Source organism: Rhinolophus ferrumequinum, chromosome 21 (assembly GCF_004115265.2).
Source record: "Rhinolophus ferrumequinum isolate MPI-CBG mRhiFer1 chromosome 21, mRhiFer1_v1.p, whole genome shotgun sequence".
Taxonomy (NCBI): domain Eukaryota; kingdom Metazoa; phylum Chordata; class Mammalia; order Chiroptera; family Rhinolophidae; genus Rhinolophus; species Rhinolophus ferrumequinum.
Window position 1 is genome coordinate 7,914,075 of NC_046304.1, and position 18,827 is coordinate 7,932,901.

An 18,827-nucleotide genomic window follows, 5' to 3' on the forward strand; every position below is an offset into this window, starting at 1 on the left:
GGCACGTGGACCTCTACATTCTCATCTCCCACTTCCTGCATTCCAGCCATACACACATGCGGTTCCCCAGCTACTTCTTACATTTCCATCCTCTGTGCCACTGTATGTTCTGCTTCCTTGGCCCAGAAGATCCTCACTTCCCACGCCTCATTTCTGCAAGTGGTTAATTCTCATTTGCCTATTGGCTGAAGCACCATCTTCATGGGGGACTTTTGTTCTCCTCAGTGGGGATTAGAGTTGGCACCCAATGAACATGTCTAATTACTGATTTTTGAAGTTGTCCTTGAGGCTGTGAGTCCTCGAGGTCAGGGAATGTGTATCATCTTAAAATTCTAGCACTTACATCATTTTTTGTGAACTCCACTGTTGAGACCAGAACCTACGAAAAGTCTTGAATCATGTGAATGAGTCAGATTAACTGGAAGAACAGGGTCAAGCGGAACTAATGATTAGTCTTAGGATATTGATATGGCCCTCGGAGAGTTAATGATAATATAGCCAGCTCCTTTCTCCAGCTATAAAGAGACAATAGACACTGTGCAAGTAAGACAGAGCCCTTCTTTCCTCATGTCTGTTGCATTGAGCTATTTGGAAAGCCTTGCTTTTTCTAGCTGTCATGCAGGAAAGCACCCAATGAGAGGGTGTCTCCAACACGGCTCTTCCAACTGTTCATAGAACCTAGCTGTCAGCTAAAAACACTAAGTCTCCATTGAGCTGGAGCTCATAGGAATCAAAAACTTTGGCTAAGAAACCCCTGGATCACCCTAGTTTTGATGTGGGTAAGAAGACTGCATGTCATGGCATCACTCCTTAAGGTCAGGAAGACCTTGTTCAAGGTCAGGAAGACTAAAGAAGAGAATGCAGCTAGAAGTATGGAGCATTCCTTTCACTCAAAGGGGAGAGAGAGTTTGTCTCCAATTTTAAAAGTTGTGCAAAGTCCTTGAATCTCAGCATGATGATTTAGTCAATTACTGTGAAGTGAGAGAGCTCAGCTAAGAATATGCTGATACAGTTTAAAGTTAAGAAATAAAGGAGGAAGTAAAACTTGCCTTGGACGTGAAGAAAGAACCTCAACCTAAGCAACCTGACTTCACCCAGCACCTGTCAGACTGCAAAGGCCTAATGAGACACTCACTTTCTTTTTCCTCCTCAGAGACAAAATCAATGTGAGCTTAAGCTGTAATCTAATCAGGAACAGAAACTTGCATTCACAGAGAAATGTACCAGGGTCTGCACTTTAAAATTCGTAAATGATCTCAAAGTGAAGGAACCAGAATTAAACTCATTTGCCACACATAGTACCTAAAAATTTTAAACACACATTCACACACACCCAACTAAGAAACTAAATAAAATATAAGCTGATACCCTCTAAGAGTCCCTTTAGCAATAAATCTACAATGCTACTCTAGTCCTGACGGTTTGCTTGATAAGAAGAGGAATACATCAAAATTGCAGTAACGTTTGGTTTTCCACACTGTGTGCAGTTCTTTTCAAAGTATTCTTTTGCAAAGATTCATCTGCATGTCAAATTAACAGATGTGAATTTGGAAACCCAGCAAAGAGTAGCAATATCCTCATAGCCAGCAGATCCAAGTGTGAAGAAAGAAAAAAACAATGCAGCTATCAAATGAAAAAAAACACTGCCAGCTGATCGATACACACACACACACACACACACACACACACACACGATGTAACTACAAAAGGGAGGGACACCAGATTTCCAACAGATACATAAAAACATACCAGCAAATAAGAGTTGTTTCCTTTCAAGCAGTCTCAGAAGTCTGTTTGGGAAGATATTTCACCAAACATCTTTGGAATTCCTCTTTTGAAATTTTCTGAAGAGACAGTTGCTGCAAAGATATTATTAGGCTGGTGCAAAAGTAATTGCGGTTTAAAAGGTTAACAACAACTGCAAAAACTGCAGTTACTTTTGCACCAACCTAATACTAGTGTCATTATTTGTACGGCTACTGCAGTCAGTGTGATTATTGTTAACACAAAGCAGTACCACCCCGCTTGGTAACCCACCTCCCTCACCAGCTTTGGCTCTGCATGATCTGTGCTGAATTTCAGAACGTCAACTGCATGCCAAAGGAGAAGTCAAAAGAATGGGCCTCAGACTCTAAAAGGAAACTCCCAAAAGGAGCTCCACAAATGTTCTGAACACTAAATGTTTCTTTGGAACAAGGGCATAGCTCTGAAGGCAATTATTGTAAAGGGATACAGACTCATACGGAGTCACTCGCCCTGGCATGATTGCTTCAAAAGAAACCAGTTACGTCACCTAGAGCAGCAGTCTCAAAATTGGCTGCACAGTGGAACCACTTGAGGAGCTTAGGGTTACAAACTACTGATGCTCAGGAGTCACCCCCAGAGAGTTTAATTTAGTTGGTCCTTAGGACAGACTGCACATTGGAAGCTTTAAGTGCTCCCCCAGGTGATTCTAATTTTCAGCCAACATGGCCGCACACTGCTTTAGAGTCCTATGTTGTGTGTATATCTTAAGCATGGTTTACACAGCCGTCCTTCTGACTCTAAATATACTCATCCTGTTCTCTGTAGCCCCAAGTATAATGTTTGGGAGATAGTAGCTGCTTAATAAATGTTTGTATAATACATGAATGATAAGAGTAGGTAGGTCCTTACTGTGTGCCAAGCTGAGCGACCAACAGTCCCAGTTTGCCTGAAACAGAGGGGCTTCCCCGGATGTGTGACTTTCAGTGCTGAAACCAAGAGTCCCAGGAAAATCAAGATGGTTGGTTACTCTATGCTAAACACTTGCAAAGAGTATTTCTTTCATCCTATCAGCAACCTTATGAGGTGAATATTATTATTAACCCCATTTAACAGATGAGGAAACTAAAGCACAGAGATATTGAGTAGCTTCCCTGACATACGCAGTAAGTTGTGGACTGAGACTAGATACTAAGCAGCCTGAATCCAGCATCCTCGTACTTAATCATTATGCTGTATTTCCTTCCAATAGAGTTGTAGGGTTTTGTTTTTATTTTTTGGATTTGTTTGTTGGGTTAACCTGTATCTCTCAATGTTATATTTCTGTAAGTAACCCTTGAAAATGAGAAAGTTCTTCCCTCTTTACATAGGGCATATTCAAGTTTAAAGACTTCCAAGCTTGTCTACGTATATAAAACTACAGAGGAGAGCCAGCAAGAACCTTAGCTAGGGAAACTGAAAGCAAATCGTGGAACTGGAGTGAGAGGAGAGTAACCATTTCACCCAGCATTTCAGCAGACACAGGACCATTCAGAACCAGCGTGTTCTCCTGGTTGGAGACCCTGGTGCTGGGCAGTGGACTAGGAGCAGACCCTAGGCAGACGTCTCCACTAAGGGAGGAAGCCCCTGAGAAAGGAACCCATGTGTGTGCATGTGGGCACATGTGAATGGGGTTGCGTACCCTGTGCCTGTTTTGTTTACATGAAGACACTTAATCACAAGTATGGAGGTGTATGAGCATTACAAAGTAGAGAAAGCACACTCTGAAGGAAACCCTTCACCTCAATCCTTCCTTTAGGTCACCAAAATGACTTCCAACATTATTTAAAATTCTATCAGCTTTTTTTTTTTTTTTTTTTTAAACTGAAAGGAGTCTGTGAAAACTTAGAATACTAACAGTAGTAAAGACCTAGTAATATTAGGTCCAACCACTATGGAAAACAATACGGAGTTTCTTCAAAAAAATTAAAAATGGATCTCCCATACAACCCAGCAATTCCACTTTTTGGGTATGAAAACAGGATTTCAATGAGATATATGCGCTCCCATGTTTATCACAGCATTATTCACAATACTCGTAGTCAAGATGTGGAAACAACTCAAATGCCCATCAATGGATGAATGGATAAAAAAATGTGGTACATATATACACAGTAGAATATTATTCAGCCATGAGAAAGGGGGATATCCTTCCATTTGCAACAACATGGATAGACCTTTAGCATATTGAACTAAGTGAGATAAGTCAGAGAAATACAAGTAGTGTATGATATCACTTATATGTGGAATCTAAAAAAGTTAAACGTATAAAAAACAAAGAATAAATGGTGGTTACCAGGGGGTGGGGATAGGAGTGATGGTATTCAGGGTGCAGACTTATAATGAGTACTAAATAAGCCATAGTGACTAATGCACAGTATAAGGACTATAGACAATAATATATTGTAATTATGTAATGTGATAAATATCGCTACATCAGTAATCATATTGTAACATATAAATGTATTAAAGTAACACACTGTACACCTTAAACTTACCCAATGTTACATGTCAAATTTATTTTTTTTAAAAACCCTCTAGTAATTTTATCGTATTAAATCCCTTCATAGGCCTGGAGACACAGAAGGTTCTAGACTTTTTTTTTAAGGCAAAGTATTTGTACAACCTTTGGTCATCTCACATGGACCATGGTAGGACTCTGCCCACATCAGCACCGTGTTCTTACCAATGGACCTAAATGGGGGAGAAGACTGTTAGCCAGCCACCATCTGCTAAAAGAACACACGAATTCAATGGAAAGATCATGGGTGACTCAAAGACTGCCATGTTTAAAGGAAAGGAGGCAGCAGTGGCAACTTGGGTCCATACCTGAAGGGAGCTTCTTTGTGGAATCTCTCCCAGAACTGCTGCTGTTCAAGCTCAAAGGCTGCACACCTCTGGCGGAGAAGAGCCACTTCGTTCGCCTGCAGGGGGGCCACATGCTGCCTCACAGTGATGGCCAACTTTTTTATGTTGTTCCATTTCTCAGGCAGCTCCTGCAAAGGAGACCTCAGTGTGGTCAGACACACAATGTGCTCCCCGCCCCCACAGTCCTGAAGTCGGACAGTACCCAGGTGTCTCCATCTCTGTGACAAAGCCATGTGACTATGTCCTGGTATCACTGGGCTGTTCTCAATCCCCCTGCCTTGACTTAGCTCCCTGGTTGCCTGCTCCCCTCATTATTACCTACTTCAGATTCAACACCATTCTTCTTGACCTAACCTCTAACCTAGTAATCTGTGCCCTGTTCCATATTTTCAAAAGTGCTTGGTTATTTTATTAGGTTGGTGCAAAAGTAATTGCAATTGCAGTTTTTGCAATTATTAACCTTTTAAACCACAATTACTTTTGCACCAACTTAATATGTTCCACATTTCCTCTTAGAGCACCTTAACATTTCTCAGACCTGACTTTTTCCTCGGAATGCAAAAGTTGGTTCCTCCCTAATTCTGGAAAAAAATCCAAAACACTTCATCCACATCAATTCTCCCAGGTATCTCCAGTATTATGTTGTTTTATATTTACTGAGTTTCAAGCATGTGCTAGACATTACACATACACTACACGTACAGGCCCAAAACATGGACCTTGGGTCGTTGCCAAACCCTGTTTTTCATTACTTCAAGCCAGCTCACCTCACTCTGAAATCCTGAACCTGTCCCTCTATTTCTTTTATTAAGAAAACATAAACTTTGCACTGACCTCTAACTGCTTAAACACTGTTTCTGGCAATTCTTGTTCATAGGACTTCAGCAATTCAATAGTTTGCTTTAAGGGCTCAAACATCTCGTCGGTGCTGCTCTGCCGTTCCTTAAGAGCCATGAGCTGTCCCATTACCTCAACCAATCCTTTGAAATCTCCTTTTTCGACTTTCTTGAGCAGGCTGCTCTCACTATTTTTTATAAACACTCCAAGGTCAGCCAAGCTAAGCAAAAAACAAACAAAGAGAACATCAGGAGCCATTTTCCTTCCACTGCTCGAAAGGAAGATTCACTTATTTCTCCAATAATAATGGCTATTATTATGGAAAACTTTCCATGGGCCCAGCACACTGTGGTGACTATGCCATAAGAATACAGGCCTCTTTGGAAGTGTCCAAGTCATGAAAGACAAAGGCTGAGACCTCCATGCTACAGGGAACTCAGGAGACATGACACGTTAGTGGGACAATTGGTGATGTGAATAAAGTCTGTCGATTAATTACCAGTTCTACATCAATATTGACTTCCTGGTTTGCAGCACTACGGTCACACAAGATGTTATTATTTGGGAAAGCTAAATGAAGGCCAAAGAGACCTCTTTGTACTATTTTAGTAACTTTTTTGGTAAGTCTGAAATCATTTCAAAGTGAAAAGTTAAAAAAAACTGAAAAAAAAATACTGTGACCTCTAAAATCATACACATTTGGGTTAGATTTTGACACTTCGGAGATGTGTAACCACGGCCAAGTCATTTAGCATCACTGAGCCTCAGTTTCCTCACCTATAAGATTGGAAAGATCATTTCTGTTTCACTGGATATTATAAGAATTAAATGTGATTTATTCTTTCATTCGAAAATGTTTATTGAGCATCTATCTATTCTGAGCCCCTAGCATGCTTCCAGGTTCTGAAAGTAGACTCATACATAAGATAAACAAAGGCTCCGCCCTAATGAAGTTTACATTCTACTGGGAAAAGTAAATAGGAAACATTGATAAAATCAATTGTATAACTTTCACATAGAGATGAGTGCTATGAGATAAAGAGATAGAGACTAAGAAGGGGACTATTTCATATGGAGCACTCAGTGAGGCCTTTTTCCTGAGGGACTATTTGAGCAGAAATGTAAATGATGTTAGGGGGTGAGCCACAGAAAGAAATGGGAGAAGAGCTTTCCAGGTAGAAGGGGAAGCGTGAGTAAAGGCACTGAGACTGGATTAAGTTTGGTTTGTTTGAGTAAAAGGGAAAAAGTCAGCGTGGTGGAAGCATAAGTGGAAAGGAGAAAGCAAGGAGGGAGAAGAGGTCAGAGAATTGACAGGGGCCAGATACTGTAGGGCCTTACAGACCATGGTAAATCCAGGTTTTATTCTAAGCACAAGGCTTCTGAGGAGGAGAATGACATGACTTGATTCATATTTTCCAAATGATTAGTAACTGGCAGAGAACAGGTTTTAGCGGGAGGCGGTGATGGTGGTGGTTGTGGTGGTGGCATTGGTCATGGGAAATCAAGAATAGAGGCCATTTATGGACTATGGTTTGTACCCAGGTGCAGACAGAAGATGTTGTCTTTGAACTGGATGGTGGATGTCAAAAGTAGTCAGATTCAAGATAATTCTGAATGTATTGCCAGTGGGGCCCACTGAAGTTATTTGGGGGGAGAGGTGTGAAGGAACGAGAGAAATCAACAGTGACTCCTGGCAATGGGGCAAATGGTGATGCCATTTAAAGGTATAGGAAAGAATTGGGGAAGACCAGCTTTTCTTGGAGGGACAGGAATAAGTTTAAACATGTTAGGCGTGAGGGGCATCACAGACACCAGGCACCTAAGTGAGACACTTACAGGCAGTTGAATGTAAGTCTAGAGTTCCTGACAGACAGGGGTGAAAATATAAATTCGGTACTTACCAGCAAACAGATGGATTTACGTTGTTGGCTTAGATGTCACCCAGAATAGAAGGTAGATAGAGAAGACAGTTCAGGATTGAGGTATCAAGAATTCTAGTATTTTGAAGTCTAGAAGAAGAGATGAGCCCAGCCAAGGAAACCAAGAAGGCATAGCCAGTAAAACAGAAGGAAAACAATAAAAGTAAGGTATCCTGAAAGCCAGAGAAAGAAACTGTTTGGGAAAGGAGTGATCAGTTGTGTCAAAGCCTGCTGAGAAGTACAAGTAAGATGAAAGCTGATAATTGCCATAGGAATTGGCCTTATGAAAATCAATGGTGACTGCAGAGTTAGTTGGAGACTCATGGACTTCTGTTTCTAGCTGTCTGATGTACATGGTAATATGAATAACCCTTCTGCTAAAACAACTAAAATACTTAAGCAAATATTTCAAAATCACTTCAAAATGCATCACTAAGGTAACATGAAATTAAGGAATCTCCAGAGGCTGAAAATGTAGTTAGAGCAAGAAGTAAGTAAGGTTCAAAGCTGGCTTTCATGTGATAGTTTCTACTGATCCCCGGAGACCTTGAGTTTCTCTTTTGATAGCTTTATGGCATGTGGCGAACAAGTGATTCAGCCTAGGACCCATACAAGGTGAAGAGGCTAACAGAAAGCTGCACATGAAGTTGCAATACCGTAAGGGTGAACAAGAAATAAATATGCTGCACAGAAAAGGACAGTATGGAAACGTACCTGCCTTAACCTGGGCACTAGGTGGACCACAGGGCAAGTTGAAGTACAAGTGGTCTGGGATTGCAGGAGTCCCTTGATGACTGGCAGAAACAAATACAAATCCTTTCCAGAGAAATGCAAGCAGAATCCAATCCTCAAAGGATTCCCATAGATAAAATCCAAGGAACATTAGTTTTACAATCAAAAGTCACAAAATACACAAGGAAGGAAGTCACCATGAGTAGGGCCCAGCAGAAACAGCAAAATTAAACCTGTGACAATTTCAGATGTAGGAACTCAGATGCAGAATATAAAATAGCAATATTTAATATATTTAAAGAACACAAAAAGAGTTCTTGTTTAAGCATCTTACTTCATTGTTCTTGACTCACATAGCAAGAGAAAGTGCTTTCCCTGCAATTTCTTGGACATCAATTCAAGACTAAGAAAAATAGCTTCATATTTTTAAGCATGATATATCAGCTTAGACAGAAATGCTTTCTTTAGGAATCACCCTCCAGAAGCCTAGATAAGCTCTTACAGTCTCAGTAGGTCACAGCCCCTCCCCCGACCCAGCTTTATGTTCAAGTTTAAATTCACCATTGTTTCCAAGTCAGGAATGGAGGCAATTTCAGAGGCTTTTCAAATATGCCCAGAATCTGTGATAGTGCGTGGACCTTTTTATTAAATGATGGATTCTGAGAAGTGACAAAATTTATTGAGGTGAATGACATGAAAATTATGGCCTGTGGTGGCATTACTTTGTGAAAAGAAACATAGGAAAAACTTTTCATATGTGTTTTAGCAAAGCAAAAATGATCATACTGTGCTATGACAATGCGCAATTTTAGGAGAAAGACGCTAATAATTTTCTGTAGGGCTTTATGTTGCCTTTAATCTGTGGCATGAAGAAACAAACCATATTTAAGCTGACAAATCAAAAGTTGCCTTCAGAATATCCTCTAATTAATGTATTTTAGACCTTAAAAAATGAATCAATAAATAAAACAGAAGTCATAAAATTTGAGCAAAGAACAAGAGGGTATAAAATGAGCAAGCAAAATTATAAAATTACCAAGTAGAATATCTAAAAATGGAAAGTATAATTAAAAATTAAATCTTGTTGAATGGATTAAACAGAAGATTTAGAAAAAGGTGAAAGAATTAGGCTTCTGTATGATAAAAGTGGAGAAGTTATTGAAAAATATAAAAATCATTTAAAAAGCATGGAGGGCAAGAAAAAGATCTCACATAACTGTAATAAGAGCTCCAGAACACAGAGAGAATGGGCAAGAAGCAATCTTTGAGGAGATTCTGCCTGAGGATTTTCTTGAATTGCTGAAAGACACCAAATGTAAAGCCTGACAAACTCCAGGTGGAATTAATGTAAAGAAACTCTCACACAGGCACTTCAATAGAAACTGCAGAATACTAAAAAGACCAAAACCATTCTTAAAATCAGTTTCAGAGTAAAGACAGATTTCTAAAAAACAAAACAAACAAACAAACAAAAAACTTTAGACCGATGGCTGACTATTCAACAGCAAAAATGGAAGGCAAGACACAGTGGAATAACACTTTCAATAGACTCACAGAAAATACCTGTTATCTTAGAATTCTCTCTTCCACAAAACCCTTTTTTTTCAAGAATATATACATTTTCAAGCAAAGAAAAAAATGAAAGGGTTCCACCAATAAACTCTTATTAAAGGAACTTCTAATGGATATACTGTAGATAACAGGTCTGTAGTGTAAAGAGCAAAGATATCAGTAAATATGTAGTTAAATTAAATAAATATTGAGTATATAAAAATAAAGTATAATTTTTGGAGTTTAAACAAATAATAGAGAACAATTGAAATTACTGGGAATAACAGAATGTAATTCAATGGAAGAACACCTGAGATCAAACTATTCTAACATTTGTAGATTGATTGTGAGGAGAGTAACAATACTGATAAATTTATCCCTTTTAAGGATGTTTATTAAAATAGCTACAGTACCCATTAGAGCAGTAGACCTAGATAGTACAACATGCAAATTAGCAGAAAGGAAAAAATGGAATAAGAAAGAGGAAAAGCAAAAGAAAACATTAAAAAAAGCAAACAAACATTCAACCCAAAAGCAGGCAAGAAAGGAGAAAAAAAAAGGAAAAGATCAAATAGAAAGTACATAATAAAATAGTAGGAATGAATCTAACTATGGCAGAATATATGTCAATGAACAAAACACTTCAGGTATAAGACATACAGTAAAGTAGATAAAACATTCAATTTTATGCCTGTTATAAAAATTTCTCCTAATATAAAGGCAGAGAGAGACTGAAAGCCAAAGGATAAAATGAGAGACACCAGGCAAATATAATACAAAGGAAATTGGTTTAGTTACAGTAATATAAGACAGAACAGATTTTACTACAAGAAATATAGCTAGTGATAAAGAAGATCTTTAATGTGTGGCTAAAAGCTTTAATTTGCCAGGAAGATATAAAAAGTTAAACTCTGTATGCTCACATAAGCTTAAAATATATGAAACAAAAAGTGACAGAAGTACAAGGAGAAATTCAAGATCTACCATCAAAACGGAAGATTTTTTAACACAACTATCTCTGTAACTGATAAATTAAGCAGACAAAAACAAAAAACAAAAAACAAGGCAGTGAAGATACAGTGGATTTAAATAAAACAATTAACAAGTTTGATCAAATAAGCATGTACAGAACATTACACCCAGCAGTTATAAGAATACATATTCTTTTCAAATACAGTAGTACCTCGGTTTTCAAACGTCTCCGTTGACAAACATTTCGGTTTACGAACGTTGTAGACCCGGAATAAATGCTTCGGTTTTCGAACACACTTCAGAACTCGAACATATCACGCAGCTTCCGCTGAGTGCAAGATCCTGAGGCCTAGCTGTCGGCTATTTTCGAACGTTTCAGAACTCAAACGGTCTTCTGGAATGGATTACATTCGAAAACCAAGGTACCACTGTAAGTGCCCAGAACAATTACAAAAACTGATCATACTGTAGTGTATAGAGCAAGCTTCAACAAATTTCAGAAATTATTATATATATCATAGTCTCTGACCACAATTGTTAGAAATTTGTAACAGAAATGTAACTAGAAGAACCCCATATTTGGAAAATTAAAAATATATAAACAAAGCATAATGGATATTAAAAATTTTAGAACTAAATTGTAATCAAAATATTGCATATTAAGGCTTGTGACATGTAGGTAAAATTGTACTGCAAATGGAATTTATAACTTCAAGTGTTACATTAAAAGAGACAGAGGGCTCAAAATAAATCAACAAAACATCCATCTTAAGTCAGCCAAAGAACAGAAAATAAATCCAAAGAAAGTAGAAGGAAACAATAATCATAAAAGAATAAAAACAATAAACATAAAAGAATAAAACTGAAACAGAAATAAAATTATAATGAAGAAGATGAATGGGGTCATAAGATAGTTCTTTGTAAATCTGTGGCAAGATTAATCAAGAAAAGAAACCAGAAGGACAAATAAGATTGAGTAGAAACAAGAAGAGGAACATAACCACAGATTCTGTATAGATTAAGTAGGTAAGAGAATACTATAAATTTTATGACAATAATTTGAAGATTTATATGAAATATATACATTCCTAGACAAATATGACCTACTAAGGAATATAAAACCTTAATATTCCTATAACCATTAGAAAAATTAAGTAGGTAAAAATCTTGTCACAAAGAAAATACCAAGCCCAGATGGCTCAATAGGAGATTTAAATCAAACTTTCAAGGATCAGAGAAATCCAACCTTACACAAACTCTTCCAGAGAATAAATAACAATTACTTCCTAAGTCATTTTATGAAGCTAGCAAAACTACAGAGCAAGATCAGACAAAGACAGAATAAGGACGGAAAAATTGAAGGCCAATCTCAATTGCAAAATAGGTGCATCAATGCTAAACAAAATATTTGCAAACAAAATCAACCAATGAATATATTGGAAAATATAGTACTTTGTGTTAGGCTTACCTCAGTAATGCTAGGTAGATTTAATATTAGAAAACAAACAATGTGTCCACCAGTTTAAGATTTTGAGACGGGAAAAAACAGAATTATCTTAGTGGAATTAGGAAGATCACTTGATAAAATATTATTATTTATGCTAAATTCCCTTAAATATATAGTAATAGAAGGGAACTTTTTAATCAGATAAAGAGAATCAACAAAAACTCACAGCAAATATACTTAGTAGTGGAATGTTGCAAGCATCCCCTTTAAGATAAGGGACAAGGCAAGGGTACTTACTTGTCATCACCACTTTTGCAGCATTGGACAAGAAGTCCTAGCCAGCATGTTAAGGTAAGAAATAGCAATAAAACGCATTTTAAGGAAAAGACTGAGTCATATGACCCAGCAATCCCTCTTCTGGATATCTACCCAAAATATCTGAAAACATTTATCCATAAAGATATATGTGCCCCTGATGTTCAATGCAGTATTATTCATGGCGGCCAACACATGGAAACAACCAAAGTGTCCTATGTTGGATGATTGTATAACGAAGATGTGGTACACATACACAATGGAATACTTCTCGGCCATAAGAAAAGATGGAATACTGCCATTTGCGATACCATGGATGGATCTGGAAATTATCATGCTAAGAGAAATAAGGCAGACAGAAAAAGTCAAGAACCATATGCCTTCACTCATATGTGGCATATAAAACTGAAAGCGACAAACAAAAACTCATAGACACACACAACAGTTTAGTGGTTACCAGAGGGTAAGGAGACGTGGGGAGGGCTGTGGTAGAGCAGGGTGAAGAGAGTCAAATATATGGTGATGGAAGGAGCACTGACTCTGGGTGGTGAGCACACAATACCACATACAGATTATGTATTATAGAATTGTACACTTGAAACCTAAATAATTTGACTAACCAATGTCACTGCAATAAATTTAATAAAATGGTTAAAAAATTTCTTTAAAAGAGAAGGAAGATATGAATTATCATAAAATTTTAGATGGTGACTGTATATAGCAAACCCAAATGAATACACAGATAAATGATTAAAATTAATAAGTTAATTTAGCAAAGTTGCTTGACACAAAATCGATACATAAAAATCAATTCCATTTCCACAGGAAATATGATTTTAAAATATCATTTATACTAGGAACCAAAAAATAAAATACCTAGGAATAAATCTTAACAAAGACATGAAAATATTTTAAACATAACGATTATAAAATTTCACTGAAAGACATTTAAAAATACACACATAAAAGGTGAGAAAACATGTTCTGGGACAGGAATACTCAATACTATAAAAATGACAATTCTCGGGGCCGGCCCGGTGGCTCAGGTGGTTGGAGCTCCACGCTCCTAACTCCGAAGGCTGCCGGTTCAATTCCCACATGGGCCAGTGGGCTCTCGACCACAAGGTTGCCGGTTTGATTCCTCGACTCCCACAAGGCATGGTGGGCTGCGCCCCCTGCAACTAACAATGGCAACTGGACCTGGCGCTGAGCTGCACCTCCACAACTAAGATTGAAAGGACAACAACTTGACTTGGAAAAAAGTCCTGGAAGTACACACTGTTCCCCAATAAAGTCCTGTTCCCCTTCCTCAATAAAATATTAAAAAAAAAAAAAAAAGTGGACACGGCCACACATTTAAAAAAAAAAAAAAAATGACAATTCTCAAATTGATTGTCACTGCAAAAACAATCAAAATCCCTACAGATTTTTTATTTGCAAACTGATTTTAAACTTTACGTAAAATAGGAAGGGCCAAAAACTGTTGAGACGTTCTTATTAAAAGTGAACCAAGTGGACTTGCCCTGCCAGGTATCACAATTTATTACAGAGCTGTGGTAATGAGGACTGTGCCGTATTAATGAACCAACGGACAAGGGGCTACTTATTGTGAGAGATAAAACTATAAAACTTTTAGGAGATGATATAGGAAAGTGTCATTAGGATCGCAGGGCAATAAAGGATTTCTTTAAAAAAGACAAAAGAGAGCAACATAAAAGGAAAGATGGACACTTTTGGCTACATTAAAATGAAGAACTGCTCATCAACATATATCATAAATGCAATGGAAAGACAAGCCACAGAATGGGAGAGTATATTTGCAATATATACAACCAGCAAAGGATTAAATATAGAATATATAAGTAACTTCTGAACATCAAATAGGAAAAAAATAAAGTCCAATAAAAATGGGCAAGAACTATGAACATAACAGAAGAAATGTAATGACTCACCAAAAACATAGTATTTACCACAATGATACCACCAAGCTCCCACCAGAACAGCCAGTATTAAACAGTCTGTCAACACCAGGAGGTCACTGAGGAGGTGGGGCTACAGGAATTTTCACACCTGGCTGCTCTACCTTGGAGAGAACTGAAATTGTATGCATTCTCTTTGACCCAGCAATTCCATTCTTATGTATATACCGTAGACATGTGGTGGCCCATGTACCCCACGATACATGTATGAGAGGACTCAGAGCAACAATGCTGGTATCAGCAAAATCACCTGAAACAACCACATGTCCACCAACCACAGAACAGATAGGTAAGGTACGGTACAATCACAGGATGCAATACTCCACAGCAATGCAAGTGAAGGAAATACGGCTGCGCTCCTTACATGGATGGATCTCAAACATAATTGAGTGAAACAAATAGGACACAGAAAAATATATAATATGCAATAGTTTCATTTTCATGGTTTCAAAATGCAAATCTACATATGTATGTGGGCATATATATGTATATGTATACATGCATGTGTGTATATACATTAAGCCATGAAGAAAAGCATGAAGAGGATTATGTCACATTTAGGGGAGGGGTAACATCTGGCAGAGAGACAGAGGGACTTGATCAGAGAGGAGTGCATACGGGAATTTTAAAAGATAGAGCCAATGTTCTGTTTCTTAGCTGGATAATGGAAATACAAGTAGTATGTTTCTCTAAATGGTGTGCACACTAGATTTTATAATAAAACTTTTTATAGAGAATGGATGAAGAACTAAAAGAATCAACTTCAGACACATAGTTTTGAATCGTGAAGGCCACACAAAAACGGTGTCATAGCTAGAAGAACTTGTGGAGCCATGTTCTTTTTTTTATGATGGGAGATATGAGAACACATTTGCATGAGGTTGAGAATTGATAGGGAATATTTAAGGAGGTAAATCCCAGAGTATGAAATCTGACAATCAAGCTCGCGAACTTCTTGCAACAATGTTGCTAACCTTTTTTGGTATCAGAGGGATTATTCATTATGAATTTGTACCAACTGGGCAAACAGTTAACCAAGTTTACTATTTGGAAGTGCTGAAAAGGCTGCATGAAAAAGTTGGACGACCTGAACTTTTCACCAACAATTCATGGCTCTTGCATCACGACAATGCACCAGCTCACACAGCACTATGAGGAAGTGTTTAGCTAGTAAACAAATAACTGTACTGGAACATCCTCCCTACTCACCTGATCTGGCCTCGCAATGACTTCTTTCTTTACCTGAAGATAAAGGAACTATTAAAAAGAAGACATTTTGATGACATTCAGGACATCAAGGGTAATATGACGAGAGTTCTGATGGCCATCCCAGAAAAAGAGTTCCAAAATTGCTTTGAAGGGTGGAATAGGCACTGGTGTCGGTGCATAGCATCCCCAGGGGAGTACTTCGAAGGTGACTGTAGTGATATTCAGCAAGGAGGTATGTAGCACGTTTTCTAGGATGAGTTCACAAACTTAATTGTCCGACATTATAGATAAGAGGAAAGAGGTAGGACTTGGAAAAGCAGGACCAGTTTATCCAGTGAAACAGTTGTGCTAGTAGCCAAATGTATGGCTTCAAGTACAAGTAGATTGGCAGATTTTATGGTAAAAAGGCAAGTTAGTTCTCTTGTGATTGCTTCCAATTTTTCAGTGAAATGAGAGGCAAGGTTATAAGGGCAGAGAGGATATTTGAGGTTTAAGGAGAGGGAAGAAAAAGGAGTCTAGGAGATTTGGGAAGCATCTATGAAAATGTGCAGGACCTACTCAAAATTTATGTTTATAAATTTTATATGCGATTGGACAGAAGAATGGTTTGTTTCCTTCCTCAGGGATGAGTTGCTCAGGTGCAGGTGTGGAGTGCTGAGTTTAGAGAGAGTCAGGGTTTTACAAGGTGGGAGTGGGAATGTGAGCTAGGATGATAAACACTGAGAGAGCAGAGGGGCCACTGGACTGGAAATCCTGATGGGTCTGCAGAATTCTGCATGGCAGCGCTGCCAAGAAAGTAAACTGGAAAGGTAACAGGTGGTGGTCTGAGAATGCAATGCTTAAAACTGAGATTCTGAAGGAAGAACAAATACTTTCACATCTTTCCCTCTGCCTCCCCAAGAGTATAATATGGAATTAGGTAGCAGAGGTATGGTGGAGGGAAAGGGTGTTGGAGAGAGAGGTCAATGAAACAAGAGGAAAGTATAATGGAGACTCTATTTGGACGTTGGGTCACTGAGGATGACAATCAGCAGAAAGGTGGGAAAGGGAGACTAAGCCAGATGATAAGATCTGCAGTGATGGGGAAGAATGACGAAGAGCTTATTGGTAGGTGACTGAATAAGGACATGCGGCACCTGGTAGTGTCTGATAGAATCTGCTCCCGTGGAGTTGAGGATTTTGAGAGGGTGTTTAGAAAGGTCTGGAAGAAGCACTGAAGAGCAAGAATATCTTATCTCCCTCCAGGCCCAGTGGTAAGAGGGACACAGGACAAAAATCATCCCCTATTTGGGAGGGCTACAAGGGAACCAGCATCCTAAGGAGAGGGATGGGTTTCTGTTAGAGCAAAAAGAGGGTAAGAGAAGATGAAGAAAACAGTGGGCACTTGCTGATAAAAGACCCTGAGGTCTAGGGGAAGGCTTTGCAAGGGCAAGGGTGGGGATTGAGTCAGATGATGGCATAAAAAGCTAAATGGGGGCAAGAGGTGAGTTTAGATGATGTTAGGGACTGCATGTTTGTGTCCCCCACAAATTCCTATGTTGAAGCCCTAACCACCAATGTGATGCTATTTGAAGACGGGGCCTTTGGGAGGTGATTCCAGTTAGATGAGGTCAAGAGGCTGGGGCCCTCAGAAGGGATTAGTGACTTTATAAAAAGAGGAAGATCTCTCTCTCATTCTCTCTCTCTCTCTCTCTCTCTCTCTCTCTCTCTCTCTCTCTCTCCCACAGGCAACGAGGAAAGGCCATGTGAGGACACAATGAGAAGGTGTCATCTGTAAGCCAGAAAGGTAGCTCTCACCAGGAATCGTATCAGCTGGCACCTTGATTTTGGAATTCCAGTATGTGTTATTTTGTTATGGCAGCTACTAGGATTCTAATACCAACTGAAGTGTGTGTGTGTGTGTGTGTGTGTGTGTGTGTGTGTGGAAGGGGCGCAGGGATGGCAGGTTCTCCATACCACCGAACAATTCTCTGACACCAGCTGGGTGTCCTACACTTCAATTCAATTCTGACACTATCTACCTGGAGAGAGCATCAGATGTCACAGGTTAAGAGCTCAGTCCTATGAGACTGCCCCATACCCTTCACACACCAATCCCAAATCCAGGTTGTCACTTGTGCCTCTGACTGACTGGAGATTGGAATGACCTCCTGCTCGGGTTCCATTAATTTGTTAGAGCAGCTCAGAGACCTCACTAGATGACTGTTTTATTATAAAAGGATATATAACTCAGGAACAGCCAGATGGAAGAGATAGACAGGCCAAGGTACAGGGAAAGAACGTGGAGCTTCCATACACTTTTCAAGCCCACCACTCTCCCCGAATCTCCACATGTTCACCAACTCGGAAGCTTTCCAAATCCTGTCCTTTTTGATTTTTATGGAGGTTCGGTTACATAAGCATGATTGATTTAATCATTGGCCATCGGCAATTGATTCAACCTCCAGCCCCTCTTCCCTTCCTAGAGGTGGGGGGGAGGGACTGACAGCTCCAACCTCTAATCACATGATTGGTTCTTCTGGCAACCAGCCCTCATCCTTAGGTGGGATCCAAAGGTCACCTCATTAATATAATAAAAGGCACCTTTATCACTCTCATCACTCAGGAAATTCAAAGGGTTTTGGGAGCTTTGCCAGAAATGGGACCAAGACCAAGTATGCATTTCTTATTATAAATCACAATATCACAGCAGTCCATCCTGAATAACTCAGGAACAGCCAGATGGAAAAGATGGATAGGTCGTCAAATGAAAACAAAAGGGTTGGACTTCTCAGAGTAAATACGTATTGATATATAAGATATAAGGCCAGGTGGGATGAATCCTGACACCTACTAAGGGAAAGTGGAAATGCCAGAATTACATGGCATACAGTAGACACTCAAGAATAAGTGGTTTTTATTGTTCGTATTAGGTCTATTTTATCTAATCCTTGAGAACACAATAACACATTCTCCTAAAATACAGCAAAGTAGTAAGTTTATGGAATCACCAACTAATAAAAATGGAAGGTACCTTAGAGAAATCCAGTCATACTGTCTTCGTTCAGAGATTAGGAAACGGGTTCAAGGACAAGGACCAAGTTCTCCTAACTGCTCTGCCATGTGTTTGTCCTGTTAAGCCAACTGTTAGCTCCTATGACGCCTTACCTGGTAGAAGTATATGGCAGCTGCTGTCACTACTCCCTGGATCAACCATGGGTTTCTGAGGCTCTACCA

The 18,827-nt window shown here is 38.9% G+C and overlaps 1 protein-coding gene across 1 annotated transcript in view; it reads right to left on the minus strand.

The window, feature by feature from the left end:
• Positions 1–18,827, minus strand: part of DNAH9 (dynein axonemal heavy chain 9) — a 311,767-nt gene that overhangs the window by 238,911 nt on the left and 54,029 nt on the right. The window contains exons 18-19 of the mRNA XM_033089991.1: positions 5,485–5,707; positions 4,612–4,778 (exon numbers count right to left, since the gene is read on the minus strand). Of these exons, the coding sequence (XP_032945882.1) occupies positions 4,612–4,778; positions 5,485–5,707 (390 nt within the window). The remainder of the gene's footprint in view (positions 1–4,611; positions 4,779–5,484; positions 5,708–18,827) is intronic.